The following is a 27,953-nucleotide window of genomic DNA, read 5'->3' on the forward strand; positions in this document are numbered from 1 at the left end:
GTATCGAGAAGAGTTAGATAGGGTAATCCATAGCTAAAAATAAGGTTGGGAGTGTATAGATGTGCATGTGAGTGTTGCAGAGTTTAAAGAGTAGATGATTGTAAAGAGAGCACATGTAATGTTGAGGCATTGCTGAGAAGAAAGAGGATCTGGGTTTGCAGATTCAGGCTTCAATTCCCGGAGAATTTGGGAGTCTTCCCCATACTCCTCAAGACATGGCCTACGCCTTCCCTTTTTTTACTCTTTACAACTTCAACACTAATTCAACCAACGCCTTCTTTCTCACAGTTTCCAAAGCAACAAATTTACAGCTTTATCAAGTTCTTATTTTCAAACATATGGTCATCTTCATCGATACACATGTCGGCCTCTGTTGTGGACACGTGTTGAGTCGAATCTCTCGCATCTTGCCCCGGGAGAAGGTCTGCTTTGGCGTTTGGGGGTGCGTGCTGCAAGCGAGAAACGGGTAGCAGGAGAACCAGCAGCAGCCCTGTGATGAGTAGATCATGCTGTGATATCTTTGGTCATTGGCTATGCTAAATATCAAGCAAGCTATTTGTTCCTCTTCTGCCTGTTTGGATCATGGCTTAATGTCAAGCTACCTGTCTAGAGTGTGTAAGTTTTGAAATCTTTGCCAGGGATTATGTTGAGCATCCTAAGCTTTTCCCACTGTGCAAATTCCAATCTTTGTCGTCTTGGTCAACCTACTAACAACAAGGTTCATCAGCCTCTTGTCCTAGTTTCCATTTGGTCAGTCACATGGAAAATGTATGGAAACTGGGATTGTAAAGTCAGAAAAGACATGAACATCTTAAAATATATACATAATTCAGTTTGGTGGAAATCAAAGAAGCTTCATGCTAAGAAGTTTGCAATCAAGGATAATATGAACATCCATATGAGAAGGGTGGAATATTCGATAAGTATCTGAACTTATTCACGAAAGCAATGTTATTAAGGGTGTTGAAACCTTTCCCTAGCCGTTTTAAAATTTTTGAGGGGAAGTCCGAAAGGAAAAGCCCAAAAAGGACAATATATGCTAGTGGTGAGCTTGAGTTGTTATAAATGGTATCAGAGCCAGACATCGGGCGATGCGTCAGAGAGGAGGGTGAACCTCGAAGGAGGGTTGACACCAACTGGTGTGCTCGTAAGGATGCTGGGCCTTGAAGAGGGTGGATTTGAGGGTCCCACATCGATTGGAGAGAGGAATGAGTGTCAGTGAGGACATTGGGCCCCGAAGGGGGTGAATCGTGAGATCCCACATCAGTTGGAGAGGAAAACAAAGCATTCTTTATAAGGGTGTGGAAACCTCTCCCTATCTTACACATTTTAAAAACCTTGAGGGAAAGTCTAAAGAGAACAATATCTGCTAGCGGTGGATCTGAGCCGTTACAAATGGTATCAGAGCCAGACACCGGACGATGNGGCTATTACACAATGACATAGAAATGAACAAGCTAAAGCATAAGAAGATGAGTACCTGGAATGCTTTGTCCCTCCAGTACAATACGCATCCACGGGTTTCCAGGTACTTTCGAAAAGACGGGGGAAGCAAGGATTTGAATGACAAGTGCAGCTTCACCTTTCTTAGACCGCCACATACCAGCAGGGCGGCAGTGAGGCCATCTGGAGTCAACCCAGCCAAATGCAAGATGGTCATGTTTCTCAGGCAATTAATGCTAGCTAGAGACAATAGCCCAACATCTGTAACCGAACAGTATGACAAGTTTATCTGCAACCAAAAGAGGACAATCTTTAGCAGTACAGTTTACACCAAACTCATTTTCAGGGCAATAGAGAATAAAGGATCATGCCTGCTTCAGATTGTGAGAGAATTGAGCAAGTGGAAGCATCCCATCATCATCTACATTGACACATTTCTTTATATCTAGCACAGTAAGCTGCTTACATCCCATTGCTACGGCTGCGAGGCCGATGGATGAAATGCTACAACACCCTCGAATTTCAAGTGCTTTTAACCTCAAACATTTTGACAAGGATTTTAATGAAGAATCTGTAATTTTATTGTTATAAGCAATGTTAATCATCTCAAGAACAGGACAACCCTCAGCGGTTGCTGCAATGCCTCTGTCAGTTATTCCTGTCGACCTAACGAAACAAAATGGAAAAAAGAGAAAACTTACTAAATTACTACAGGAAAATCATGTACTGAACTCTATATTTGAGCTCTTATAAGTATAACGTTTAGGTACTTGTATTTTTCTTTTAGGTAATGATAAGTCTATAGTTTTAGATTTATGTTGATATTAAAAGTTAAGAAGTAATCTAGAGATGTGCTATCTAGATTTGATGTTTCTACATATATCAAGAAACCAAAAAAGATATTCAATCTTGAATGTGCAAGACCAAAAACGGATATATCCTCCTTCCTAAACGTCTACCAATGTAGGAAGCTTATGAAGCTCTCTAACTCAAATTGCAACAACCCAAGCCCACACGCTAGATATATTGTTTGCTTTGGCCCGGTACGTATCGTCGTCGGCCTTACGGTTTTAAAACGCGTCTGCTAGAGAGAAGTTTCCACACCCTTGTAAGAAATGCTTCATTACCCTCTCCAACCGATGTGGGATCTCACAATCCACCCCTCTTGGGGACCCAACATCATCGTTGGCACACCGCCCAATGTCTGGCTCCAATACCATTGCTAACAAATATTGTCCGCTTTGGCCCGTTACGTATGTCGTCAACCTCATGGTTTTTAAAACGCGTATGCTAAAGAGAGGTTTTCACACCCTTATAAGGAATGTTTCGTTACCCTCTCCAATCGATGTGGGATCTCACACAAATAGACAGACATCATACCTATATAAATCAAGCTCTTTGATTTTTGGACAGCCATTCGCAATGTGGGATAGACCATCATCGTTTATATTCAAGCAAATCCCCAGCTTCAGAACACTAAGCCTTGAACATTTGGAGATAGACTTCAAGCCTAAACAAAAGAAGCAACATTAATGTTAAAAACTTAAAAGAATCATGGAATATGTAATGTAAAACAGGAGCTAAAAGCCCTGTACAACCTTCATTGTCGATCTCGTTGTCAGTGACGTCAAGTTCCTCCAAGTATGGACAGTGTTTTCCTATCAATACATAAGCCTCTCTAGGAACCAGGCTACAAGATTCCATCTTAAGCGAAACAAGGGAAGAACATGAACTTGTAATGCTGTTAATGGATGCATAAGTTATCTTGCGGCAGCAAGTGATGTCTAATTTCCTCAACTGATTGTGTTTTTGCACAAGGGTAGAGACACACTCATCAGTCACCCCTGCACACTTGCTTAAGCTTAGCTCCTTAAGTGATGCACGCCAATTAGCAATGGCTCTTACCCCAGAAGTCGTAAGTGAACAACAATCCAATTTTAATGATTGCAAACCAGAAAAATTATGCAGACATTTTGCCATATCTGTTGTGATCTAAGGCAAGAACATAATCGGATAAGCACAATAATCTCAGATTATCACCAAAATACAACTACATTCACTTACTGAAGAGCCATATGATAAGATGAGCTGCTGAAGATCTTCAGAACCATTAATCAAAGAAGACAAACCAGAATGACTGATACTTTGACAGCGAGTCAGATTAAGCAACTGCCAACAAATTTGCACTTATATCAATAGTAATTACATTGAAGCTGCAGAAAAATGTTTTCCCAACAAAGGAAACGGCCAAATTAAGGAATGTACCTTCAATGAGTTTCTCTTGCAGTAACGCTCTAAGGCTGCAAGGCCTTCATCATCAATTCCATGGCATTCCTCAAGAACTAGCTCTTCAAGATGTTGCAGTTGAAGAATTGGCTGAAGACATTTCTCAGTAATCTGTAACAAAAATCTTCATTAGCTTTGAAAAAGAAGGCGGCGGGGGGGTTGAAGGAGGGGGAAATACCGGCAAGAAAGATAGGTCTAAACTCCTTAGCTCCTTGCACTTCGTTGCAATCAAACCAACACCCATATCAGTAATATGCACGCACCATTTCAGACACAAGACTTTCAGCTTTCTACATCCAACAGCAACACAACCAATCCCCATATCCGTAATCGATCTACACCTCGCCAACCACAATTTCTCCAAGTTTTTAGCCTCCGCTATGACCTTCAACGCCGAATCCGTCAGTGCAATCCCATTCGACAAGTTAATCTCAACCAATCCAGCACAATTCGTAACCAAATTCGACAATCCCGCATTCGAAAACGACCTAGACCGGGACAGATCGATGGAAAACAACGTCGTTTTCCAAGCACACGATATCGCATTCAAAAACGAATCCTCAACATGAAGGCAAAGGGATAGGTCAAGTTTCGAAATGGATGGATATCGACGAGCGATACTTCGAATCAGGTCAGAGCGCAGTGGTCTTAGAGATTTCCGGTGGTGTGATTCGGCGGAATAGAAGGATTTGCAGACGAGAGAGAACGATTTCCGAGAAAAAGGATCGTCGTGAAGATGGTCGAGAATCACGAAGATAATCTCCTCTGTGAGATGATCAAAGGGTCTGGAGAATGCGTCGTCCATGTCAATGGTCTTGAGCTTCTTCTTCAGTGGAGATGGAGCAGAATCGAATTTGGAGAACATGGTGAAATGGCTAAATCAAAGAACAGAGGAGGAGAAAACGAGGAATCTATGGGTGGAAGAAGGAAGAAGAAGCTGGAAAACAGGGTTGATTGGTTCAGAGACTCCACCAAGATTCTTGCCGAGAAGTCATCCGCTTGAAGAAACAGAGGTACGGAAAATTACATCCAACGCCTTCCTCGTCCATATTTATTACAAATTCAAAAATAATTCTCATTTTTCATAATTAATTATGAATTAATTAGCAAAATAAATTCTAATATTCTAGCCCATATAAGCTTGGTGGATTATAAAATTTTTTAGGCCAATAAACCGAAAAACGTTCTATTTATTGAATAGGGTTCTATGGTAGGTCGGTGAAAGTAAAAGAGATTTTCTTGAGTTTACCACTGAATAGGGTTATATAGTCGGTTGATTCTAATTTTTTTTTTAATTATGTGAAATTTAAACGGCTAGAAATTATAATATTTATTTAATTTTGGGGTTTAATATGATTTAATTAATTTTTTAATAAAAAATTTAATAGAGATAGAAAATAATACATAAAAATAAATTAACGAAAATAAATTTATAAATTCTAAAAAAAAAAAAAAAAGAGGAAAATGATGGAGGTGATATTTGGTGGAATGGCGATTGGGGAAGGCAAAGAACAAATGAGTGCACGTGGTACGGCATCAGAATGGGGCCCACCATACCCGCTAAAAAACGTACTTTGTTCTTGTCTTTCGTACTCTCTCATTTCAGAGCGTGTATCCACCGCCTATTATATAATTGACAAGTGTCTTTCTTTTCTGCCGTCAGATTTTTGATATAGCGCACCACGTGGCAACTTCCAAATAAACGGGCCTTTTATATATACTCGACTTTGGGCTCAGGCCCACTCTTGAATTCCTCTTTCTCCGTTCTCTGACCCCTAAAACTGGGCCTATTTCCTTCTTGAGGCCCAATAGGACCCAATTATGTATAATTAATCTTATAATTTATAATTTAAAATATAAATTATTATTTTTAATATAAAATCATTTTATTTTTGTTCATTATATATTATATAATATTGCAAAATAATAATTATAAAAAATTAAAATTTAAAGCATATGCTAAATGTGAGGACTTATAGTGAGAATATTAAAGAATATTATGTCAACTTAATAGAATTATTCCCATTTCACCTACCGATCTTATCACCATTAATTTTGAAGTTTATATTAATTAAAAATTGAAAATTGTTTTAAATGAAAATATATTTTATTTAATAATTATAGAATTGTATGAAAATGATCTTTAACATAAAAATAACGACCGAAAGGTTATTTATAATTATTGAAATTTATTTTATTTTATAATTAAAGAATGGATCCATTTGGTATCATAGCAAAAGTCCACTGTAGGGGCAGCCTAGTCTTGTCGGTACATTTAATTATATCCACCAAACTTATATTAAAAAGTAAACTAATTATTAATTATTTAATTCATTTCCATTTTAAATTTTAATTGGTCAAATTTTATTTTAAAAACTGTAGAAGAATTTATGTAAAATATTTATTATGAACTAACGGATCATAAGTTCAAATTTTTTCATTGAATTCAAAAAAAAAAAAAAGTTTATTTCGTAAAATCCGATTAGATATATTTTTAATTGATTTTAGTTGAGTTGTCTTAGCTACCCTTTTACCGAGCCAATCTGCAAAGTAAAATCTCGCACGGGTGTATTGGTTTGCCACGTTTTGATCCTTATGTTAGTACCTAACCGAAGTGGTGTCCGACTGAGCACAAGAGGATTGCATATCTTCAAAGGTGAGTGTGTTTCTTGTCTCTTCTAACATTCCCTTGGAATATGCATAGAGAACTTTAGGAGGTGTTAGTAGGGGAGATATCGAGACAAATCTGATGACCTTTCACACATCTCGAAGCTTCTTTACTCCTTTCAGGCTCAACCGTCACAATCTTTGAGGGCGTCCTCTCTCTCTCTCCTTCCAATGTGCACTCCAAGCCTTTAGGCGTTTATACCCACAACAAGTTTGAAGTGTTGATAAGAGACGATCGAAGATGACTAGCAAACTAAGAACCGTTATCTCTGTCATTTCAAACATTATTTTTTTTTTCACATTTAAAAATATCTTATGCATTAACGATTTTGAAACAAAATTTTAATATTTTCTACAACATTTTAGGAGGGCACAATAATTATTTAATTTCATATAATACAAACAAACATCAACGAAGGTTATACACAAACTTGCACACTCTTCGACACTCGAATCCCAAACAACGTTAATCCAATTCCAAATCCAAATTCAAATCGAAAGCGAAAACCAAACCGAAACATTTTAGTTGACAAACCGACAATTTTGTCTGATTTCTCCGTAACTTCCTGTAAGTGGCTTTATATTGCCCATTTTGATCATGGAAGAACCAAAGTCATCTCTAAAGGAGTATGGATATCTGCTATAATACGACACCAATTCATCACTCTCCTGGCTCCCGCCGCCGAACAGTTCCTGGTCGGAATGGAGAAGACCCTTCTTATTCAACAAAGCTTTGAAGTAGGCATTGTCAAAGAAATTGGAAGTCTTGTCAAGACCCATCAGATTGTTATCCTTGCCGCTTGGTGGGCAAATTGCCTTCAGCGACGCTGCGAATTTCCGGTCGATGTTGGTGTCGTTGTATATCCTTGTTCGGAAGGTGGCGCACCGAGCTTTGCCGAGGGTGTGGCCGGCCGATAAGAGGACGAGGTCCTTGAGGTCGAGGCCTTGAGATTGGAAGCTGGATAGAAGCTGTGAGAAACTGAAAAATGGCGGAGGGAGGCTTCTGTTGGCATCGTTTACGCTTGCTGTTCTTGCATCTCTTCTTCCTAATAGTACTTTGTAGTTTGGCCCACCAAGCTGTTCAAAACATAGTTCAACATTTTGGATCGTTAATAATATTTTTTGGATTTTTGAGCGATTTAATAGTTTTATACTTACAATAGCAACAGAATCACGAGCAGCAACAGCTAAGATATCAGCACAAGACACAACATTGCCTTTACAAGCCTTATTGACTTTTTGTTTAATCTGGTCGACGACTTCAAATCCTCTGATCGAGTTTACATTAGGAAAGGCAGTCTTTTCTCCAACGAAGTTACCAATATCGTCCAATAAGACCGACCCATCGCAACCCTAATCATAAAAAGATTACAACTCTCAATTGATTGCATGATATGAGTTGAACAAAACGAACAATCAGAACGACAAGAAAGAAGATGAACTTACATTGACGAAGCAGTCGTGGAAATGGAGACGTAAGAGGGAAGCTCCCATACGAGGCTCATGTTTGATGGCGTTCAAGACGACGGATCTAATGGTGGACAAGGCCTTGGGGCAGACTTTGTTGTAAAAGTTGGGAGTCAGCTGTGCATGGCTATGGCTTAGGGCAGCTGATAAAACAAAAACACAGAGAAAAAGAGAGCGAAGGGCTGCCATTAGAGCTATTGCTTGCTTACTTCTTGTAATATGCTACAGTATTTCTTGGGATTCCACAGTGAAGATGATGAGGAATGTGTTTGGTTTATATAGGGAAAAATGAGGAAGGTGTCACGGGTAGGGTGACACCATGGTTTGGATATCTCAAAGGTAAGAGAGGAGAGAGAGCTCTTATGGACCAAGTCTCCCATGGCTCTTATCAAATTATGCTTTGACAATTTTTTAAGTCAACTATTGATGGGCAGGAGATGGAACAATCCATTGTTAAGAAGGTAATAGGTGGCTCCTAGATGTCATATACGAGTTCCTTGCATTTGTGATATTTTTTTGTAAAATATTTTATCATGTAAGTTCCAATATTATTCAGGCTAGACAGTTGCAATAATAAATTTTACTTGTTATTTTTATCACAATTTTATAAAACATATTTGAAACAAAAGGTAGAATATTTCAAAATTAATTTTGAAATGATGATAATAATAATATAAAAAAAATCATTTTCAAAGAGTTACCAACAAGATAAGGATTTTGATCATTTTTATGTTTAAAAAATTATGATAATATGTATTAGAGTTGGGTCGGTGGAAGAATTATTTTAAAAAATACATTTTTAAAAACATTTTTTTATATAAAAAAAAATTTATTGAGAGTTGAAACATCGATACATTTGGTTGTATTTTCTAAAAGTGTTTTTATACACAAATCTATTTGGTTTAAACACAAATCTATTTCAAAATCAAGTAATTTTAAAACAAATTAAAAATATGAAACAGACCTAAATATTTTTATTGTACAAAACTTCTAATTCTACTTGGAATTTTGAAATTATTAACTAATAGGCAAAGTATTAATCCAATTGTTTTTGAACAAATCCACCAACCACTTGACCTGCTAGCAAATAAATTGATATTATACTTAAAACATAACTTAAAGAAGCTTCATTTGAACAGTCGTTTGAACACGCACCCACTTCATTGGAATTATAATATTCAAATAATTTTATAGTTCATATTGAATTTTAACTTATAGTCCTACCGACTTTGTGCATTAAGAATTCATTTACTAAAATCAAATGGAATTTAGTCAGTCAAAAAAATTTACTATGATCCTCAAACTTTCAAGCAAAGAAAAAAACAACTTTACAAGTGTAACAATAAACATGTAATTTAACTAATAAGAAAAATGATAGTAAGCCAGCACAGAAATAATGACATAAAAATAAGGCATTGGTTCATTTTTCACGTAGTTAGAAGTTCAAATTTCCTATTTAAGTCTCGTTTTACGACCTTCATTTTTTTCTCCTTTTTCTATTTATCAACGTTAAATTAATGGTTACAATCTCTACATCGATGAGATTCCACGTTGGTTGAAGATGGGAATAAAACATTCCGTCTTTTTAAGGTTGTGAAAACCTCTCCCTAGCAGACGCATTTTAAAATCGTGAGGCTGACGACAATACGTAACGAGCTAAAACAGACAATATCTACTAGCAGTGAACTTGGATTGGTACAACCTTGCCATTGGATCTACCGTCCTAAATTCTTCCACTTGAAGCCTTTAAAATCAAATATCCTTCAAAATATTAACCTCTAACCTACGAGGAATTCTGAAGAATAGTCAGAACATAAAACTTAAGAATTGGCCCCAAAAGGAGGAGGAAGAAAGTGTTATTTAAGAGAGGGTCAATGCCTTACAAAGAGACACAAAACCCACGGTTGGTTTTGACCAAATTTAAATTAAAACAGTTGCCAATTGATCAACTTGTGAAACACTTATCCCTTCCTAGCTAAGTCAACTGTTCCTGATGACAGAGGGAATAATTGGGTTGGTCTTTGACAAACATGTGTTAAAGCTTTGGCTTTGCTTCACCTACCTACTACATTTGTCCCATTCTATCACCACACTTTTTTCAATCATTTTGGAGATTAATTTTGTGAAAACTATGACCAAACAACCTGTGAAGGTAAGGTTAAGTGTTGTACTATTTCATTTGCTATTATAATCCAACTGCAAGGAGTCAGCGAATCACTCACTACGTGAAATTAGGAAATTTTTCCTTCCTAATATAACCGAGTATTTTTCTTCTGCTTAATACATCCATACAATCATTGCCTTTGAACTTTTAACTGGTCTTCATTTTTTTTTTTACTGTTTTTAAATTTTCTATGAAGGAATTTTCTAAACTATAAATTAAGAGGGCGTGATGTAATGGGATGATATATTCTGAACAAATCAATAATATATATTTGACTAGCATGCAACTTCCGAATAAAATATGCCGTGAGATTAAATATAAATTCTTGTTAGCTGTTAAAAAATTGCGACTTCCACACTTGGGAATAAAAAGTTTGTTTAATATTTGAAAAAAATACAAGTGTTGTATTAAAAAAAGTAGTAGTAATAACAATATTATCGAAATGATTAGCATAATTTATTCGGTATTGTCTTTTTGAACAAGTAATAGCCACTGTAATCTTTTATTTAAAATATTTTGGGAAACAAACACGTATTTGGAAGTTATATAACTCAGAAGGCAAGCTAGGACAAAAAAAATCAAAATGCTTTCTGAACAAAAGAACAAAAACAATTCATAAAAATAAATTATATTTTGAAACGACTTTTTATATTTTAAAAGACCAAGAAAAAAAGAAGGCTTAAAGAATTGGTTTAAAAACGAAGTTAGCTTACGTGTATTACTTAGTTTTAGAATCTTTAAATAAATTAGATTCATGGGCAATCAGAATAAGATGCATCATTTAATAGCAATGAAGGTTAAATGTGTACCTCAGAGTGAGTATTCTCCAAATTCAATGCTCCGTGCTGTTGAGGTCCCAGATAAATCCAGAATTAACGTAGAAAGCATTCCCATCAGAATCATCAGCGGGTTCGGCTCAATCCTGGGCCTCTTTCTTGTGATGTAAAATAATGGCCGAAATTTGTCAACAGTCACCTGTTACCCAAAAAAAAAATGCGACCGCATCATTGTCATGGGTTGGGAGGCAAAACATAAAAAACTGTGAACCCACCTAATACGATAATATATCTGATAATTATGAAGCTGAATATTAATGGAAATAGTATAATATGGATACCAACAATTGGAAGGTTGCAGAAATGATTATTGTATGGCATCAGCTAATAATTGTACAGAGCAGTTTGCAGTTTACATAAGCAATAAATTGACAAAATGATGGCATGCACTGTGTTAAGGAGGAATAAATAAGTCGTTAGAAACTACGTCTCTCACCATAACACAATATAACTACGTCTCTCACAAATAACACAATGATATGTAATTGTCTCAGTTTGAGCATTTGATTTTCCAAAATGTATGTAGTATTTCCTACTTATAAATTCATGATCAATCCTTTAATTAGCCAAACGTGGGACTCCTCTCCCAACGATCCTCAACAATCCTCCCCTCGAATAAAGTACACCCTCTCTCCTGAGGCTTCATGGAGCCCTCGAACAAAGTACACTTTTGTTCGACATTTGAGTCAACTTTTGGCTACACCTTCGAGACTCCAACTTAAGGATTCTACTAACATAACTAAGTTAATGGCATGACTCTGATACCATGTTACAAACCACGTCTTTCCACAATGTTACGAAATTGTTCACCTTGAGCATAAATACTCGTAGCTTTGCTTTTAGTTTCTCCAAGGGACTCCTCTCCCAACAATCCTACCATCATTGAACTTAAAAGTTTCTAATAAATTATCTTATTCAGTTAATGAGATAGAAGATATGGCTGACTGAGGTGTTCTAAATTTCTACAAGAGTTTCCATCTGGATATGCTGCCCCATTGATATCCTTACACCGCCAGAACTTATCAAGCAATGTTAAGGGTGCACAGATTCAGCGAACTTAAAGCAGAGGATGAAGATCTACATTTTTCTCGACTCTGCAGGATACGCTCTAAGAAGCAAGGACGATTGACTCTTTAACTACGAGCATTTCAGTCTTGTTAAAACCACAATTCTTTAGAGAGGATGTGTTTTTCGTTAAAGGACTCTACCTTAACAAAAGGATATGTTTTTTTTCTCAAAAGACACAACTCTATACCAAAAGATGGGAGTATTTGAATGACCACAAATAGTCTATAACTATGTGATTTTCTTATTTGTTTGATACACACAAAAAAAAACACTTCTTTTTTTCAGACAATTACTCGCATATTGTAGTGTTCGTTGAGTTTAGTGGTTGATGTGCTCATTCACAGATTGATATTCTGTTCTATCCTGGGAGGCAATTTTTTATGACACCTTGAGTCTTAAAGAAACAGTGTGAGTTCATTGGGTTTAGTTTAAACTAAGAAATTTTTGAGTGATTCAAGCATTAAAACTAATCACACGGTCTTAGGTTCATGTCGATCCAAAATACAAAGGCTAAAGTCAAGTAACAATTTGCAGGACAAAAATTGTCTAAAATTCTATGATAAGATTGAGATTCTTTATATATATCCAACAAAACAATAAGAGAGTATTCCTATTTATAAAAAAATAAGAGATTGTTTCTTTCCCTCTGCACAATACATATTCATGTTACCTTCAAAGGATAAACAACATCAAGGCTCCATGAATCATGAGAAATGTCTATTCAATGATCACAAAGATGGAAGTTAAGATTTAGTTTTATAAGTAACTTATGTAGTCTTTTTCTCTTGTATACTTGATGTGTTCATAATCTGTACGAGTATGAAAAGTATCTCTTCATGGAAAACAATCCATCAAACCACAAAAGAAATTTTTCAAAACCTAAATGATAGTTGGGGTGATGTTTTTAAAAATAGTTTTTTTCCTCCGTATTCAAAACTATTGCCAAAAGTTGTGCTAGATAACTGGCAAGGTCAACTAACAAGTTTCTTTTATATATCCATGAGTGTCGAGATCAGTATATGTGCATCTCGACTATTCTCACGGGAAATTACTTGGTCCTACTACTACATTTGTCTACCAAGAAAACTTGTAGGATACTAAATTCTGCGAGGTAGTCACTATGACTTAAACTCATTCCCTCTTAAGTCATTTTTATACCTAGCTCATAATTTTAAGAGGAATAATAGCTTGAGTTGTCTTAAGAAGCAGTTTAGCAAAACACAGATGCAATATGGCCCTGACCTAAGTTTCAGGAACTGCACCTCTATTCATACTTTTATTGATACAAGTAGTACCGGGGGGTGGTTTTATAGATACTGCTTAGCCACTGAGTTTCAATAACTAACCACTGGTATGAATCTAACATAAAACGCTTTAACCAAAACTAAGAATACAAATAACAAAGCAGCTCAAACAATACACCAAATATGTACGCAACAACTCGATGCCACAAGCTCTTTATAGGAACATTAGACCGCAATTAGAGGAAAATATTTTAAACTCAAATGTGGTTACCAGGTAGTATCATAACCATTATTGACAGCCGCAACGTAGTCCTTGAAGCTCGAATACCATCTCAACATCATTTAATTCACTTAAAAAGTTTTACGACTTCTGGAAGGCTAAAGTTGTGGACGTCAATAACAATGCTAAACTTTCCAGTCAGTAATCAGACTAAGCAGGCTTTGATTCGCAACAATGCAGTGTTAACATATGCATACATACAGCTAAAATGTAGGTTTCCATGAAATTATAACTTAGTAGTTGCTTTCGTAGGAATGAGAGCTAACCTTAACGTCGGTGTTCAGAGCGTGAGTGACGGCGAGGCATTGATCGATCTGCTTAGCGAATCGAGCAATCGTAATCGCTAATGCCCTAATTTCGAGTTCAATCAACTTCTAATTGATAAACGATTCTTGAACTCCACCATTCACAGCATCCACTAAAAGATCCGAAACACACACCGCCTTCTGAGTAGCATCTTTCTTCTCGCGATGATTCAAAACAAGGAGATTACGATTTAATATCACGAAACTTTAAAATAATCAGCATCTAAAGACTATGAAGCCGTAAGAGAGAGTGAAGAAATTACAGAAAACAGAGAGAGAGAGGAGATAGTAACTAACCGGAGTTTTCCCGAACCTTGAGAGAGGCGTACTAGTGATCATTGACCATTCGAAGCAATGAAGCTTCCAATCCTCCAACCTCGGCGCTCAATCTATCCATCTCCGATCGAAATTTCCCGCGATTAGGCGCTACAGGGAGTTGCGGCCAAGATGAACCTCACGGAGAATTCACGTCTGGCGCGAAATATTCTGGTTCACATTTCACAAACTCTTATTACTTTTAAATAATTTTAAAATTTATAAATATATATTTATTTATTGGGTATTTTTTATTATTATTTTTAAGATATATAATGAATTTTTCAAATTTGTTAAATTAAATTATGTTGGAATTTCCAACGTGGCTGCCTTACAAATAATCCCTGCATCAGATACTTCACTGACAAAAAAACGAACTTTTCAAAATAGTCCAATGAGCGAATAATAATAATAATAATAATAATAATAATAAACCTTCAAATTTGACTATTTTTCCTTCAAAAATTAATTTTTAATAAATAAGCTTCTTCTAGTAATTCAAATTTTATATTTTAAGTATTTTTGTAAATAAATATTTAAAATATTCCAACCAAATTTTACTTGGTCTCCTTTCAAGTTTCCATAAATACCCCTCTCTTCTTCAAGCTTCAATCATCCTATCTTCATTGCTTTTCCAATAATCTCTCCTTTTACTTTGAAATCCATGGCGATTGTAACCCTTTCTCGTCCCAACAAAATGGTTGTGGCCTTAGCATTAGCCTTATTCGCCGTGTTCATGGGGAACTCATCGGCTCATCTCTCTCCCGATTTCTACTACAAGAGCTGCCCTAAGCTCCTTAGCACTGTCCAAGCTGGTGTTCGGTCTGCCGTGGCTAAGGAACCTCGCATGGGCGCTTCCCTTCTCCGCCTCCACTTTCATGACTGCTTCGTTAACGTATAAAAATCTCTTTTCTTATATTAGTTATGTTCTCTTTTTTAATTATATTATGTACAATTGATCGTCATTTATTAGGGTTGCGATGGATCGATTCTTCTGGAAGATACTCCTACGTTTACGGGAGAGCAAACTGCAGCTCCTAATAATAGATCCGTTAGAGGGTTCAATGTGATTGAGAGTATAAAGAAAAATGTTGAAAAAGTTTGTCCTGGTGTTGTCTCTTGTGCTGATATATTGACTCTTTCTGCTCGTGACTCTGTCGTGGCTGTGAGTTATTTGTTTTTAATTACATTAATTTTTTAAACCTCGTACCTTAAAAAGTATTTGTTTAGTGTGACTCGATAATGTTGACTTTTTGCTCGACTAATTAATTATTTCAGCTTGGAGGACCAAGTTGGAAGGTTAAATTAGGGAGAAGAGATTCCAAAACAGCCAGCTTCTCTGACGTCGTTGGTGCCATTCCTCCGCCAACTTCCACCCTCGACACCCTCATCAACCGATTCAACACCAAGGGCCTCTCCCCTCGAGACTTGGTTGCCTTATCCGGTATAGAACTTTGAACATATGATCATGTTAAATCACTAATCTAATTATGATAAATGGAATTATATCAATACTTAATTGATGCATGCAGGAGCCCACACCATTGGACAAGCTCGGTGTTTGTTTTTCAAGAACCGTATATACAACGAAACCAACATCGACAAGTCATTTGCTAAAGAGAGGCAACGAAGCTGCCCAAGAAATGGAGGAGACGACAATCGTGCCCCTTTGGACTTTAGAACCCCAAAGCTTTTCGATAACTACTACTACAAGAACCTTTTGGAGAAGAAGGCTTTGCTCCGCTCCGATCAAGTCCTCCACGACGGCGGATCCACCGATTCCTTGGTTGAACTCTACCGTGACGACAGTAATGCCTTTGAGTCTGACTTCGTGGCTGCTATGATCAAGATGGGCGACATTCAGCCACTCACTGGATCACAAGGTCAGATCCGAAAGGTCTGCAGCCGACCCAATTGATGAACTTTAATTTGGTGGCTGAGAATAATTATTTTTCTTTTTTTTTTTTTAATTCGTTTGAGAAAATAATAAGCTAAGTGTGGATTTGTTGTATTTTTTTAAAAATAAATTTATGATTAATGATATGATTTTATTGTTTAATCTTTGACCCGAGTCCTTTAAACAAGACAACCCGAGCATAACTTTGTAATAACAAAATATGTATTTCGATCAACGGTCAAAAATTTAAATTAAAAAAAAAAATCTTGCAATTAATTTGAATATAGAAAGTATATATTAAAAAAAACTAAATAAGTATCAAGTTATAAATAATCATAATTAATAATTAAATTTATATTTATAAGTTAATCATAGTATCACAACAAGTATTTTAATTTGTTTTTAAAGAAATGGTTAATTAGTTTTATTTATTTTAAAACTGGTTAAATTTATTTAATATCATCAATATTTTTATTTAATCTCCTCTATTAAAGAAACTATAATTCTTTGGAATATAATTTATATATATATTTGATATGGAATAAACCTAAGGGAAAGTATGGAACCGATTACCTTGATGATCAAGATCTAGAGTAAAGAAAACTCGTGATTCGAATCACTCCACAAGAGGTTTGATCAATACCACCTGAATGATTCTAGCATATAAGTTATAAACACAGTAATTTGCAAAAAAAAATCTTAACTCTCACCAAACTGAAAAAAATAGAAATTCTATTCTCTTTCGTTCCAAAACGTGAGGTGTCTAATGAAAAGGAGGATTTATATAGTCTTTACAACCTTAACTTCTTAAATTAAAAACTAGCTTAAATATAACAAACAAATATTTAAATTATAATTAAATAGTGTAATGAATAAAACGTGGTTATTAGTCCTCCTTGAACTAGTTTCATAAATTTAGCTGAGTTCATTAAATGCAACTTAGAGTGCATTTATCTCTTTCTTCAAGTTCAACTTTGCACAACATACAAGGGAGATCTCAAACATGTTCTAGAATTTTCTTTGATGAGCTCACCATAGCTGGAATATAAGTGTACAATGTTTGTTGTAGCTTCTTGGCTTTTGTCCTTGTAATTGAACCTTGAGATATAGAAATTTCTTGGTCGTGGTTCATATCAGATTGAAATTGAATAAATGATTTAAATAATCCGAACAACTCCATCTAAAAATTTTACAGTTGAGTTGGGTTAGGTTGATTGTTTAATTATGGTTGCTTGAGTTTAAAAAATCTCCGGTCGAAACAATTAAATTGAGTCTAAAAAATATTTCAACTCGATCCAACTCAATTTATGAACACCCTTATATTCTTTTTCGGTTAAATAATAAAAGTCAATAAAAAAAATTAATCTCATTTATCCCCTTCGACTAAGTATCAAAATACCTAGCGGTGACAATGGCAAGTGTGACCGACCAATGAAAACCTCGAGTTGGTGGGGGAGGGAATAGTCTCAATATTTGATTATTCTAATTTTAAACTATTTAACTACTTAATCATTAATATGTTCCTAACTTTGACTTTTTCTCTACCTTCTCATTTTCATTACTTAAAAAAATATATTCTTTTTTCTTTTTTTGACTTGGCTTGTTTGTAATGGATAATAAATGTGCTAAATTTATAATAATTTATTCCTTTCAAATTTCTTTTTCAATTAATTATTCAAAAAGTTTCGATTTTACTTCTTTTACGTTATCTTTTATAATATATTATTAAAATAACGTAAATTTTAATTTAAAGAAATAGACATGCTTGTCGTTTATAATCTAATTTTAATTATATTAAATTGACTATGTCCTAAAATTACTTTTATTTCTATTAGAAATTATTAGCATCAAATCTAAAATATTAACTAATATCAATGTATTTATATTATTTAATGAACTGAAATCGATACGATAAAATTTTGAGCTCGGGGTTTCTTATTTTTATTTTAAATTAAATTACCCGCTAAATTAAAAATTTATAATTATTTTAAAAAAAAAAATATTATTTACACTTATACAATACAAAGTCCACTCCACATTTTCAACGAGACTGGTCAATTAGAAAAGGTTCTAATTTTCCTTAGAAGTTTGCGTGACCTTTATCCAAAACAAATTAATATAGAAAAAGAGCCACAAAGAGCCTTGGCTTAGTTGGCTTTCTCTACTTCGTATGAAGCTTCATGAGGGCAATTTGGTAAATCGCTATTTGAAAAATTTACAATATTATAATTAGTAAATTATACTCCCGTGCTTTTTAACAAGAAGTGTTCATATGACCCGATAACTCGACCAATCTCAACTATCAACGTAACCCATACAAGTTGGGTTAGATTTTTGTCCATGTCATTAATTCAACCAAAAGATCTGTTTAAACCTAATCCGATCGAAAAGGTAATTATTTTGATAATGAAACGAGATAAGAACGAGAATATAAAAACCAAATTATAACCCTAAAAATAATGAACTAAAGTCAAAAAAATAATACTTAAACGTTAATTTTACCTTCTAAGACGTCGTATAAAAAATAATATATGGTTTGAAAGTTGGGAATTATTGCAGCCTTTGAATTAATTGTTAGGCAAGCTATGCTTTGAAAAAAAATTAATCATGATATTATTGAGTAAATTACGGTTAGGTAAAATTTTAAAGTGTTTTACAAAATGATATTAAATTGATTATTAATATTTAATTTTGTTTAATATAATTATTTAATAATTATAATATAAAAATAAGGAGACTAAAAAAAATAAAAATTGAATTCAAATTGCATATAAATTTTGGAGGAAGAGTATCCAAGTAGGTAGATTATAGATGTTCCTTCCCTTAATATTTACCAATAAAATCACCAAATATATTATTTTATTTTATGTATTGTTTTTAGTCAACCATTTTGGCTTCCTTTGATGCCTATAACTAATCAAATGTAGCTTTGGTTACTTTTCAAGATCGGGACGTTTTTTAGTCAACCAAAAATTTTGAGTTGGTCGGGTTGGCTACTCGAATCGTATAGGCTTCATGACCCATGTGACACTCGAGTGAAGGAGAGGTATATGAATGAATCCGATCAGAGCGACTCTAAGGATAGGAGGTCTAAGAAAAACTTAAACGAAATGAACGTTATTATCTATACCAACAAGGTGCACTCTCATTTTCAGTGGTTCAATTATAAGAATTTTGTGGTTAAACGTGTTCTACTTGAAAATTTTCTTAGGATGCATGTGAGTGAAGACAAATTATGTTGGAAGGGCCCGTGTTGATGTGTGAAGTTGGTTTTCACTCTTGAAAATAAGAAGTGGGTTACGTGGCTATGTCGCGGGAGATGTAAGAGAATGTCGGGCAATTAGTCAAATTAGACCGATAATATAATTCAAATCAAATTATTTAAATTATTAGTCAGGTTGTTGAGGTTATTGACATTTGAACGGTATTTTTACTTAAAATTAAAATTTTAATATAATGTAATTTAAATAATAATAATAAAATAATAATAGGCTGCTCTCTAAGATAAGGTCCCTGCGGGAAAGCTACCCTGCATGCATGGGCATCGTGGTCACCTAGGATTCGTATAAATTAACTTTTATTAAAATAAAATAAATAAATAAAGATTCCCAGAATTAAAATATGAATAATTCAAAATAATCCATTCTAAAGTTAGCTTGTGTGGACCCTTCTAATTTTGACTTAATGGATTAATGCTTTAATAATTCAAGATAATTACACTCCAACTCCACCCATGTCTATTCCATGCCATCCTTTCATCCCACGTCTATTTTGTTTAAATTCAATTTTTAATTTAAAATATATATCGATATGGAAATTACGGGTATAATCGTAATTTTTCATATTAAGAAGTCTTCTTCGTCTCTGTCTCGTTTCCTATTTTTTCTTCATCCCGACAAAAAATTTCATTTATTTTTGCAGGAAAAATGAGAATTTTCTGCTGACTGGCTAGTTCGATTCTCCATGAAACTTTTACAATTTTTTAATATATTATTTCAAAAAATATTTTTTTAATATAATTTTTAAAAATTTAAATTTTAATATTAGACAGCAGTTTTCAAAACTTAAAAATTATTTATTTATTAGGTGGGTTTGGGCCGTTACAAATGGTATCAGAGCCGAACACTAAACAACATGTCAACGAGGACGCTAGGTCTCAAAATGGGTGAATTGTGATATCTCACTGATTGAAGAAGGGAACTAAACATTCTTTATAACAAGTCAAAGTAAACAATATCGGCTAGCGATGAGTTTGGACTGTTAACTGATAATCGTTCTAATTTTTGTATGAAAATTTTGTAATAAACCGTTAATTCAATGATATACTAAATAGTATATACATATTCGATTGAGCGTTTAATATATCAATCATTAAATTATATATTATTTAATCTCGTTACGATCAATAATTCATCGAACAAAGTCTTCGTTTTTTCGTTTTGTAAATCTATATTCTCTAATTTTGTAGACATGCATCCAATCCATGTGATTATGAGTCATTGTCTTTGAAGATTAGGTAATCAACCAATCGACCAATACCAAAATTTGGCCCCATCTTTATATTAAATGCTACTTTTCCTCTATTTGTTCATGTTTGAAGTGCATAAATAGAGCCCTTAGTCAAGCCACAATCCATGTCCACCACACCACACTCCTCTTCTTTCCCAACCAAAATGGGTATCACCACTTCTCATACCCCAAAATATGTAGTGACTTTTGCCTTAGCTTTGCAGCTGGTCTTCCTTTTGATGGGCAGCTCCTCAGCCCAGCTCTCCACTTCCTTCTACTCCAAGACCTGTCCCAAGCTCCTCCGGATCGTCCGCTCGGGCGTCCAATCCGCCATCGCTAAGGAAACCCGCATGGGCGCTTCCCTTCTCCGTCTCCACTTCCATGACTGCTTTGTTAACGTATGTATTATTAAGTTTATCGTCACTGTCAGCTTAAGTTGTTGTTGTCGTCGTCTTTATAACTTGTGCGTTTTTTTGACAGGGATGTGACGGGTCAATTCTTTTAGACGATACTGCCACTTTTAGAGGAGAACAAACAGCTCCTCCAAATAATAGGTCTGTTCGAGGTTTTGACGTCATAAAAGCTATTAAGAGTAGTGTGGAAAAAGCTTGTCCTAGTGTTGTCTCCTGTGCTGATATTTTGACTCTTACTGCTCGTGATTCAGTCAACATTGTAAGTTGTTGTTAAGTTGAGAGGATTTTATACTATAATCAATACTCTGTTTTTTATGTTTTTCACCGTAAGTAATTATTTTAGTTGGGAGGACCAACTTGGGAGGTGAAACTAGGACGAAGAGATTCGAAAACAGCTAGCTTCTCCGCTGCTAGCAGCGGGGTCATCCCTCCGCCTAGTTCAACCCTTGCTAACCTCATCAATCGATTCAGTGCTAAAGGCCTCTCCACTAAAGACATGGTTGCCTTATCTGGTATTGTTTCACCGTCACTCGCTCTCCGTCTTTTTAAGGTTCCTATACAGTTAAATTACAAATTTGGTCTCTTGTGGATGTAGGGGCCCACACGATAGGTCTAGCAAGGTGCACTAGCTTCAGGAACCGTATATACAACGAGAGCAACATTGACGCTTCATTTGCAAAGCTAAGACAACGCAGCTGTCCGAGAAGAGGAGGAGATGACAATCTTGCCCCTCTAGATGTTGCAACGCCAAAGCTTTTTGATAACTATTACTACAAGAACCTTTTGAACCAAAAGGGCTTACTCCACTCCGACCAGGTTCTCCACAATGACGGTTCCACCGATTCCTTGGTAGAACAATACAGTAAAAATGATAAGATTTTCGATGCCGATTTCGTAACGGCAATGATTAAAATGGGAGACATTCAACCGCTCACCGGATCTAAGGGCGAGATCAGGAAGGTCTGCAGCAAACCCAACTAATTACTCTTACGGATTTGAATATTCAACTTGAGGAACTCAATAATGAGTTTTTATCCTCTCTGTTTTTTTTTTACCTGTGTGCGTAATTTACTTGAAAAGTAAAAGTATGAAATTTACCAATTACTAATAAAGAATTTGTCGGTGTTGTTATAAATATATATATATTGTTTTATTTTCCTTTTTCTGCCGTGTTTATATTGCTTTTTGGTAACTTTATTTCAAATTATAATTATTTGATAAAGACTTCTCTTTTTGTTGTTAAATTGAGAATAATTTAATGATAATTGATGCATATTTTTTTTAATTAAAAATTAAATATTCAAATTTTATATTCCAGTACTAATATGTATATATATANGTTAAATTATCTCAATCAAAGTTTTCTTATTTTCAAAGCAATAATAATGAGATTACGAGCATATAAGAGAAAGAAACGTGATTTAATGTTTTTCTTATTAAATACTCATTTTATTTTTATTTTTTTTAATTACAAAATTTTTGGAGGACTTAAAGGTAATTATGAATAGTAAGTGTAGACATTATTGACAAATTAACCTAATTTAAACTTATTTGTGTAGTTATCTTTAATCTAATCAAGTTCTTAATCCAATAAACCAAAGTTATGGGCTGAGTTATGGGCTTTTCGGGATTGAGTGGGCCGGATAATTTTATTTTTTAAGAAAATTTTTAAATTGGTTAGGTCGGTAATTACCGACTCAACAGAGTTGTAACTCAACCTAACTCAACCGTTTAGTTTTTAGTCAAATTTTTTTTTTAATTATTTAAAAAATCATACGTATCCGACATATATGTTGCATTAATAACTAAAATTTCATATAACTCAAATATCAATCATTTACGGTTACAACCCATCGACATAACCCCACGTTCGCTTTGGTTTCTAAAATTTAAAAATAAAAAATTAAGAAAAAACTAACCGACCTAAAATCTAACAAAGGTAACCTTTATGATTTAAGTTGGTTAGTTTGAGTTGGTGTTGGAACCATATGAACGCTAGACTCAATCACCATGTAATACTTAATAGTTTAATTTATTGTTTGTGAGTTTAGAAAATAGTTAAAATTTTGGTAATAATTTTAGTTAAATGGGATTACTATAGTTAATAACTTATAAATTCATAATTCTTCAGAGGTAAAGAGAGGAAAATTTATTTTGGTTACTAAACAAAGTTATAATTATTAATTTCTAAAAAAAAAAATTATAATTATAATATAATCGCCGCTTCTTCAGCATTTTATTCGATTTCCGGCGCGACCGCCACCGTCACCGCCACCGCTTCCACGGTGCCGGTAATCTGAACCCTAAATAACTCACAGAATTCAGAATGCGCACTAAAATGGCGGCTCCCAGTAGGAAACTACGAAGCATTTGCATACCCGTATTGCTCTCTGTAACTCTGCTCGTAATTTCGATCCTCATTTTAGCCTTTACTGCTTTCAAGCCCAAGCGGCCCACCATCGCCGTCGATTCAGTTTCTCTGCTCGATCTGAACATTTCTCTGGACGCCGCTAGGCTGAGCGTCGATCTGAATTTGTCTCTCTTGCTTGATCTCTCCGTTGAGAATCCGAATAAGGTAGCCTTCGAATACTCCTATAGCACCGCCGTCGTGAGTTACAGAGGCGAAGAACTCGGAGAAGCGCCGATTCCGGCCGGCCGGTTGCCGGCCGACAGGACTGAGAAAATGAACCTAACATTAACGATGATGGCTGACCGGCTCCTGGCTAAGTCGGAGCTATTCTCCGACGCGATCTCTGGTGAAGTCCCGATCAACATTTTCACCCGACTGTCCGGGATTGTGAAGGTGATCGGTGTTTTCAAGATTCATGTTGTGGCCTCGTCGTCTTGTGATTTCACCATCGGCATTGGAAACAGAAGCATTAAAGATCAGAAATGCCATTACTAGACGAAGCTCTGAGGAATTCAGTTATGGCGATTTTTGAGGTTTTGTTTATAGTTCATTTCACGCAGTTCTTCGGAGGTGGAAATTGAAAATTAAACAGAAACGTAGGGGCAAATCTGGAAATGTGCACAGTCCATAGCGGTTTAGCGATGCTTGTGGTGGAAATGCGCAGCGCGTGACCAGTCTAATGACGTATTCCTCCAATCGCTTTCCACAGGAGTGGCTTAAGGAGGGAGGGTATAATGGTAAACTGGATAAGAATATAAAGCTTTTTTTTTTTCTTCTTTTTCATAATAATTAATTATTTTTTAACCGCGAGAAGAATAATACATTAATTTCCACTTAATTACACATTATAATAATTACAATTAAACTTTTAAATTTATATTTAAATTTTTAATTGGTTTATTAATATAAAATTAAAATTTATATCTCATAGACTCCTTTCTATAAATTTTAAAAATATAAAAAACTGAGAACTAAATTTGTATTTTTAAAAATTTAGAATTCAAATAAACACATATTTAAAATTTTAATTTAACGAAATATTTTTTAATTAAGAAAATATTTCCCATTGGTCCTGTGGGCTGTTAAGTTATGGGCCATGACAATCGAGTCCTGGGCTTTTAGAAATTAAAGTTGAGCCGTCGGATCAAATTATCGCAAAACAGATGTTGCGATCTCACAGGAGTTTGACATGGGAAACACGTGCATCTGTTTGTATATGATCCCAGCCCCATAGACCGGTTGGTCGAGTCGAGCTATCCTTAATTCTTCCGGTTCTCCGGCCCACCCGTTTGCACTACACTGAAAATTTATTTTCAATTTTCGAAATTAAACCAAGGTTCGATCTTAATCCTCTCCATTAATCCTCGATCCCGGGATTCTCTCGTTCCGCGGGCCGACTCTTCGCTTAACCAAGACGGTAATTGATTTACTCGACTGTTTTTGGAAGGTTTTGAAGAATTAGGAAATGTTTGGACTCCCAATTTGCTGATCATTATCGTTTCTCTGCTTCAATTTCTTTGGTTTCAATCTTCTTCAGTTTACTGTTGTGTTAGAATTTTGATGATTCCTTCAAATTCTTTAGGTTATGGAGAGTCTTAATCTCAGGGGGGAAATAAAAATGGACGCAGCAATAGGGAAGCGGTAGACTGTAATATTTGGAGGATTCTCATAGCTTACGGATTGAGAATTGATTCTGAATTCTTGTTGGTGTTTTGGATGCGATTCTGATTGTGTATGCGTTTGTGAGATTAGTTTTGAGCATTTTAAGCGTTTTGATATGAATACTTGTAATCTTTTCTGAATTTGGAGTTCATTGATTTGAATGATTGAACAGTTCTCTTTGCAGCCAGGGAGCTCTTGCTGAGCCATCCGGCTTTCGGCAGAAGAGTGGGCTGTGGTGGTTGATCTTCATTAAAGAGAAACTAGTGGTGCTCCAATTCTCTGGTTGTTATTTGCAGGGAATGCCGAATGGTGACTCTTTTGCATTGGAGGGAGACTTGAGATCACATATACGTTGGAGAGAAGAACGAAGCATTCCTTTTAAGGGTATGGAAACCTCTCCCTAGTAAACACGAGGAGAACAAAACATTTCTTATAAGCGTGTGAAAATATCTCTTTAGTAGATGTGAGAACGAAGTATTTCTTATAACGGTGTGGTAACGTCTCCCTAGTAGACACGAGGAGAACGAAACATTCCTTATAAGGGTGTGGAATCCTCTCCCTAGTAGACGTGATTTGAAACCGTGAAGCCGACGGCGGGTTGTTATTAGGAAACCCCATCTGCTCTCTGCTTTCAAACGCTCAATTTACCTACAAGTTATCGTGGAGTGCGAACGCCTACTCTATCGGTACTTGATTTATGAGTTCTTCATTGTTGATCCTGTAGATATTAGGGTATTGTTCTGTGCTTTTCTATTTTAGGATTTGATTGATTGGGATGGAAAATAAGGCTAGTGTGATGGTTCAAAGCTACGAATTAGGAAGATTGCTAGGCCAAGGAACCTTTGCTAAGGTATATTATGCGCGGAATACAGTAAACAACCAAAGCGTGGCCATTAAGGTGATCGATAAAGGAAAGATTACGAAGACTATGCTAATTGATCGGATTAAGCGTGAAATATCTATTATGAGACTTGTTAGACATCCTAATATTGTATATCTGTATGAGGTTATGGCTACCAAGACTAAGATTTACTTTGTTTTGGAATATGCAAAGGGTGGTGAGCTCTTTGACAAAGTTGCTAAAGGGAGGCTGAATGAGGATGTTGCTTGGAAATACTTTTATCAATTAATCCATGCTATTGATTTTTGTCACAGTAGGGGAGTATATCACCGTGACATAAAGCCTGAGAACTTACTGCTTGATGAAAATGAAAATCTTAAGGTGTCTGATTTTGGTCTAAGTGCTCTAGTCGAGTCCGAGCGTCGAGATGGGTTGCTACACACGATTTGTGGCACACCGGCTTATGTTGCCCCTGAAGTTATCAGTAGGAAGGGCTATGATGGTGCAAAAGCTGATATCTGGTCTTGTGGAGTCGTTTTGTTTGTCTTATTGGCAGGTTATCTCCCGTTCCACGACTCGAATTTAATGGAGATGTATAGGAAGATTGAGAAAGCAGACTATAAATGTCCTAGTTGGTTCCCTCGTGAAATGCGGAGGCTGCTAAGTCGGATGCTTGATCCAAACCCCGTTACGAGGACTTCCATAGCAATGATAAGACAGAGTTCTTGGTTCAAAAAAGGATTGAGATCAATGAATGTAAGAAGTGGAACAAAAGATGATGCTATAGCGGCTGTTTCAGATGGAAATCAAGAGATGGATAGACCTCCAACTTTGAATGCTTTCGACCTCGTCTCCCTTTCGACAGGGTTCGACCTATCGAGTTTATTTGAAGACGATTCAAGGAAGAAAGAAACGTTGTTTACTTGTAGAAAACCGGCCTCTGTTCTTCTCTCGAAACTAGAAGAAATTGCTAAACTTGTTCGGTTTCGAGTGCAGAAGAAAGAAGCAGGCCTACTGAGGCTTGAGGCACTAACAGAGGGGAAAAAAGGGGTATTGTCCATTGATACAGAGATCTATGAGGTTACTTCATCTTTTTATTTGGTGGAAATGAAAAAATCAAATGGAGACACATTGGAATATCAGAAGATATTGAAAGAGGACATAAGGCCAGCTCTACAGGATATTGTATGGGTTTGGCGAGGTGAGCACGAGCAGCAGCAGCAACGAAAGCCTTGGCCTCGACCTCGGCCAAATGACAGAAGCTCAGTATAAGATATTTGTGTGATGAAATCTAAGCTTTGTTATGATGACAGGTTGGCCCAGAGGGGAATTCGGCTTGGTTTGTTTGGCAAAAGGGAAGAAACACGTTTGAATGATTCAGACGTGAAATCCCACCTGACCGGAAAGGGGAACGAAACCTTCTCTATAAGGGTATGGAAACGTCTCCTTAGTAGACGCTTTTTAAAAATCTTGAGAGGAAGCCGGAAAGAGAAAGCTTAAAGAAGACAATATCTGCTAGCAGTGGGCTTGGGCTGTAACAAAAGGGGTATAGAGTCAGACACCCTGACGATGTGTCTGCAAGGACGTTGGCCTTGAAGGGGGGTGAATTGTGAGATCTCACATCAATTTGAGAGAGGAACCAGTACCAACAACGAGGGTTCCAAAGGGGGTGGATTGGGGGTGGATTATGAGACCCCACATCGGTTGAAGAGAAGAACGAAACATAAGAGCGTGGAAACCTCTTCTTAACAAACGCGTTTTAAAAATTTTGAGAGAAAAAGAAAAAAGCAATATCTATTAGCGGTTTAGGGTTTAGGGTTTAGGGTTTAGGGTTTAGGGTTTAGGATTTAGGGTTTAGGGTTTAGGGTTAATGGGTTGGCATGTTACTGGTACCAAAAACAACCCAGTTACTGGTACCAGAAAAAAAAGGGGTAAAAATGCTCAAATTTCCTTCGAGGCCTCTTTTATGTGAATAGACTTGAGAAATTTTTGCTTGCAATATGATTCAAATTGAAGATTCTGACTTATTATTAGCAATAATGGAATGAGAATCTTTAAGAGCCTTGAGATTAAAGATTTGTTCATTACGTTACAGCTTTATGTGGGACCCCAACCCTTTAATCATTCACTAATTTTCTAATTCGAC

General features: G+C 35.7%; 6 protein-coding genes across 10 annotated transcripts; 4 read left to right on the top strand and 2 right to left on the bottom strand.

Moving 5' to 3' along the window:
• Positions 1–13: 13 nt before the first annotated feature.
• On the bottom strand, positions 14–4,812 carry LOC111777429 (F-box/LRR-repeat protein 3-like). Of its 3 annotated transcripts, XM_023657023.1 has the most exons (9): positions 3,908–4,809; positions 3,709–3,840; positions 3,508–3,612; positions 3,042–3,435; positions 2,824–2,953; positions 1,815–2,109; positions 1,481–1,732; positions 603–704; positions 14–490 (listed from the first exon to the last, which is right to left on the bottom strand). In XM_023657023.1, exons 1-8 carry the CDS (start codon positions 4,592–4,594, stop codon positions 642–644), a joined length of 2,058 nt encoding a protein of 685 aa, XP_023512791.1. In that variant the 5' UTR covers positions 4,595–4,809; the 3' UTR covers positions 14–490; positions 603–641. The 3 variants fall into 3 exon arrangements, with proteins under 3 accessions (XP_023512791.1, XP_023512790.1, XP_023512792.1); XM_023657022.1 differs by having other exon boundaries at positions 31–704; positions 3,908–4,808; XM_023657024.1 differs by lacking the exon at positions 14–490 and having other exon boundaries at positions 626–707; positions 3,908–4,812.
• A 1,966-nt stretch (positions 4,813–6,778) lies between these two features.
• Positions 6,779–14,231, bottom strand: LOC111777587 (cationic peroxidase 1-like). Of its 3 annotated transcripts, none has more exons than XM_023657248.1 (6): positions 14,058–14,231; positions 13,722–13,912; positions 10,837–11,002; positions 7,843–8,006; positions 7,555–7,749; positions 6,779–7,473 (listed from the first exon to the last, which is right to left on the bottom strand). In XM_023657248.1, exons 4-6 carry the CDS (start codon positions 7,888–7,890, stop codon positions 6,919–6,921), a joined length of 798 nt encoding a protein of 265 aa, XP_023513016.1. In that variant the 5' UTR covers positions 7,891–8,006; positions 10,837–11,002; positions 13,722–13,912; positions 14,058–14,231; the 3' UTR covers positions 6,779–6,918. The 3 variants fall into 3 exon arrangements, with proteins under 3 accessions (XP_023513016.1, XP_023513015.1, XP_023513014.1); XM_023657247.1 differs by having other exon boundaries at positions 13,722–13,916; XM_023657246.1 differs by lacking the exons at positions 10,837–11,002; positions 13,722–13,912; positions 14,058–14,231 and having other exon boundaries at positions 7,843–8,052.
• A 464-nt stretch (positions 14,232–14,695) lies between these two features.
• LOC111777586 (peroxidase 4-like) lies at positions 14,696–15,993 on the top strand. Its single transcript, XM_023657245.1, has 4 exons — positions 14,696–14,970; positions 15,049–15,240; positions 15,354–15,519; positions 15,608–15,993. The coding sequence occupies exons 1-4, from the start codon at positions 14,740–14,742 to the stop codon at positions 15,991–15,993; spliced, it is 975 nt and encodes a 324-aa protein (XP_023513013.1). The 5' UTR covers positions 14,696–14,739.
• Positions 15,994–20,594: 4,601 nt separating this feature from the next.
• LOC111777520 (peroxidase 4-like) lies at positions 20,595–22,033 on the top strand. Its single transcript, XM_023657165.1, has 4 exons — positions 20,595–20,879; positions 20,962–21,153; positions 21,238–21,406; positions 21,490–22,033. Exons 1-4 carry the CDS (start codon positions 20,607–20,609, stop codon positions 21,873–21,875), a joined length of 1,020 nt encoding a protein of 339 aa, XP_023512933.1. The 5' UTR covers positions 20,595–20,606; the 3' UTR covers positions 21,876–22,033.
• Positions 22,034–23,232: 1,199 nt separating this feature from the next.
• LOC111777064 lies at positions 23,233–23,799 on the top strand. The gene has a single exon (XM_023656504.1). The coding sequence runs from the start codon at positions 23,233–23,235 to the stop codon at positions 23,797–23,799; it is 567 nt and encodes a 188-aa protein (XP_023512272.1).
• Positions 23,800–25,257: 1,458 nt separating this feature from the next.
• LOC111776710 (CBL-interacting serine/threonine-protein kinase 10-like) lies at positions 25,258–27,540 on the top strand. Its single transcript, XM_023656032.1, has one exon. It carries the CDS (start codon positions 25,742–25,744, stop codon positions 27,077–27,079), a length of 1,338 nt encoding a protein of 445 aa, XP_023511800.1. The 5' UTR covers positions 25,258–25,741; the 3' UTR covers positions 27,080–27,540.
• Positions 27,541–27,953: the final 413 nt, after the last annotated feature.

Source organism: Cucurbita pepo, chromosome LG16, assembly GCF_002806865.2.
Source record: "Cucurbita pepo subsp. pepo cultivar mu-cu-16 chromosome LG16, ASM280686v2, whole genome shotgun sequence".
Classification (NCBI taxonomy): domain Eukaryota; kingdom Viridiplantae; phylum Streptophyta; class Magnoliopsida; order Cucurbitales; family Cucurbitaceae; genus Cucurbita; species Cucurbita pepo.

Coding starts and splice junctions, on each gene's coding strand:
- LOC111777586 (XM_023657245.1), top strand. CDS start 14,740: ATGGCGATTGTAACCCTTTCTCGTCCCAACAAAATGGTTGTGGCCTTA. Junction 14,971..15,048: donor TTCATGACTGCTTCGTTAAC/GTATAAAAATCT, acceptor GTCATTTATTAG/GGTTGCGATGGATCGATTCT. Junction 15,241..15,353: donor CTCGTGACTCTGTCGTGGCT/GTGAGTTATTTG, acceptor TAATTATTTCAG/CTTGGAGGACCAAGTTGGAA.
- LOC111777429 (XM_023657023.1), bottom strand. CDS start 4,594: ATGTTCTCCAAATTCGATTCTGCTCCATCTCCACTGAAGAAGAAGCTC. Junction 3,841..3,907: donor TAGACCTATCTTTCTTGCCG/GTATTTCCCCCT, acceptor TTTTTGTTACAG/ATTACTGAGAAATGTCTTCA. Junction 2,110..2,823: donor AAAGAGCTTGATTTATATAG/GTATGATGTCTG, acceptor TTGTTTCGTTAG/GTCGACAGGAATAACTGACA.
- LOC111777520 (XM_023657165.1), top strand. CDS start 20,607: ATGTCCACCACACCACACTCCTCTTCTTTCCCAACCAAAATGGGTATC. Junction 21,154..21,237: donor CTCGTGATTCAGTCAACATT/GTAAGTTGTTGT, acceptor TAATTATTTTAG/TTGGGAGGACCAACTTGGGA. Junction 21,407..21,489: donor AGACATGGTTGCCTTATCTG/GTATTGTTTCAC, acceptor TTGTGGATGTAG/GGGCCCACACGATAGGTCTA.
- LOC111777064 (XM_023656504.1), top strand. CDS start 23,233: ATGGCGGCTCCCAGTAGGAAACTACGAAGCATTTGCATACCCGTATTG.
- LOC111777587 (XM_023657246.1), bottom strand. CDS start 8,052: ATGGCAGCCCTTCGCTCTCTTTTTCTCTGTGTTTTTGTTTTATCAGCT. Junction 7,750..7,842: donor TCCACGACTGCTTCGTCAAT/GTAAGTTCATCT, acceptor TTTTATGATTAG/GGTTGCGATGGGTCGGTCTT. Junction 7,474..7,554: donor CTCGTGATTCTGTTGCTATT/GTAAGTATAAAA, acceptor TGTTTTGAACAG/CTTGGTGGGCCAAACTACAA.
- LOC111776710 (XM_023656032.1), top strand. CDS start 25,742: ATGGAAAATAAGGCTAGTGTGATGGTTCAAAGCTACGAATTAGGAAGA.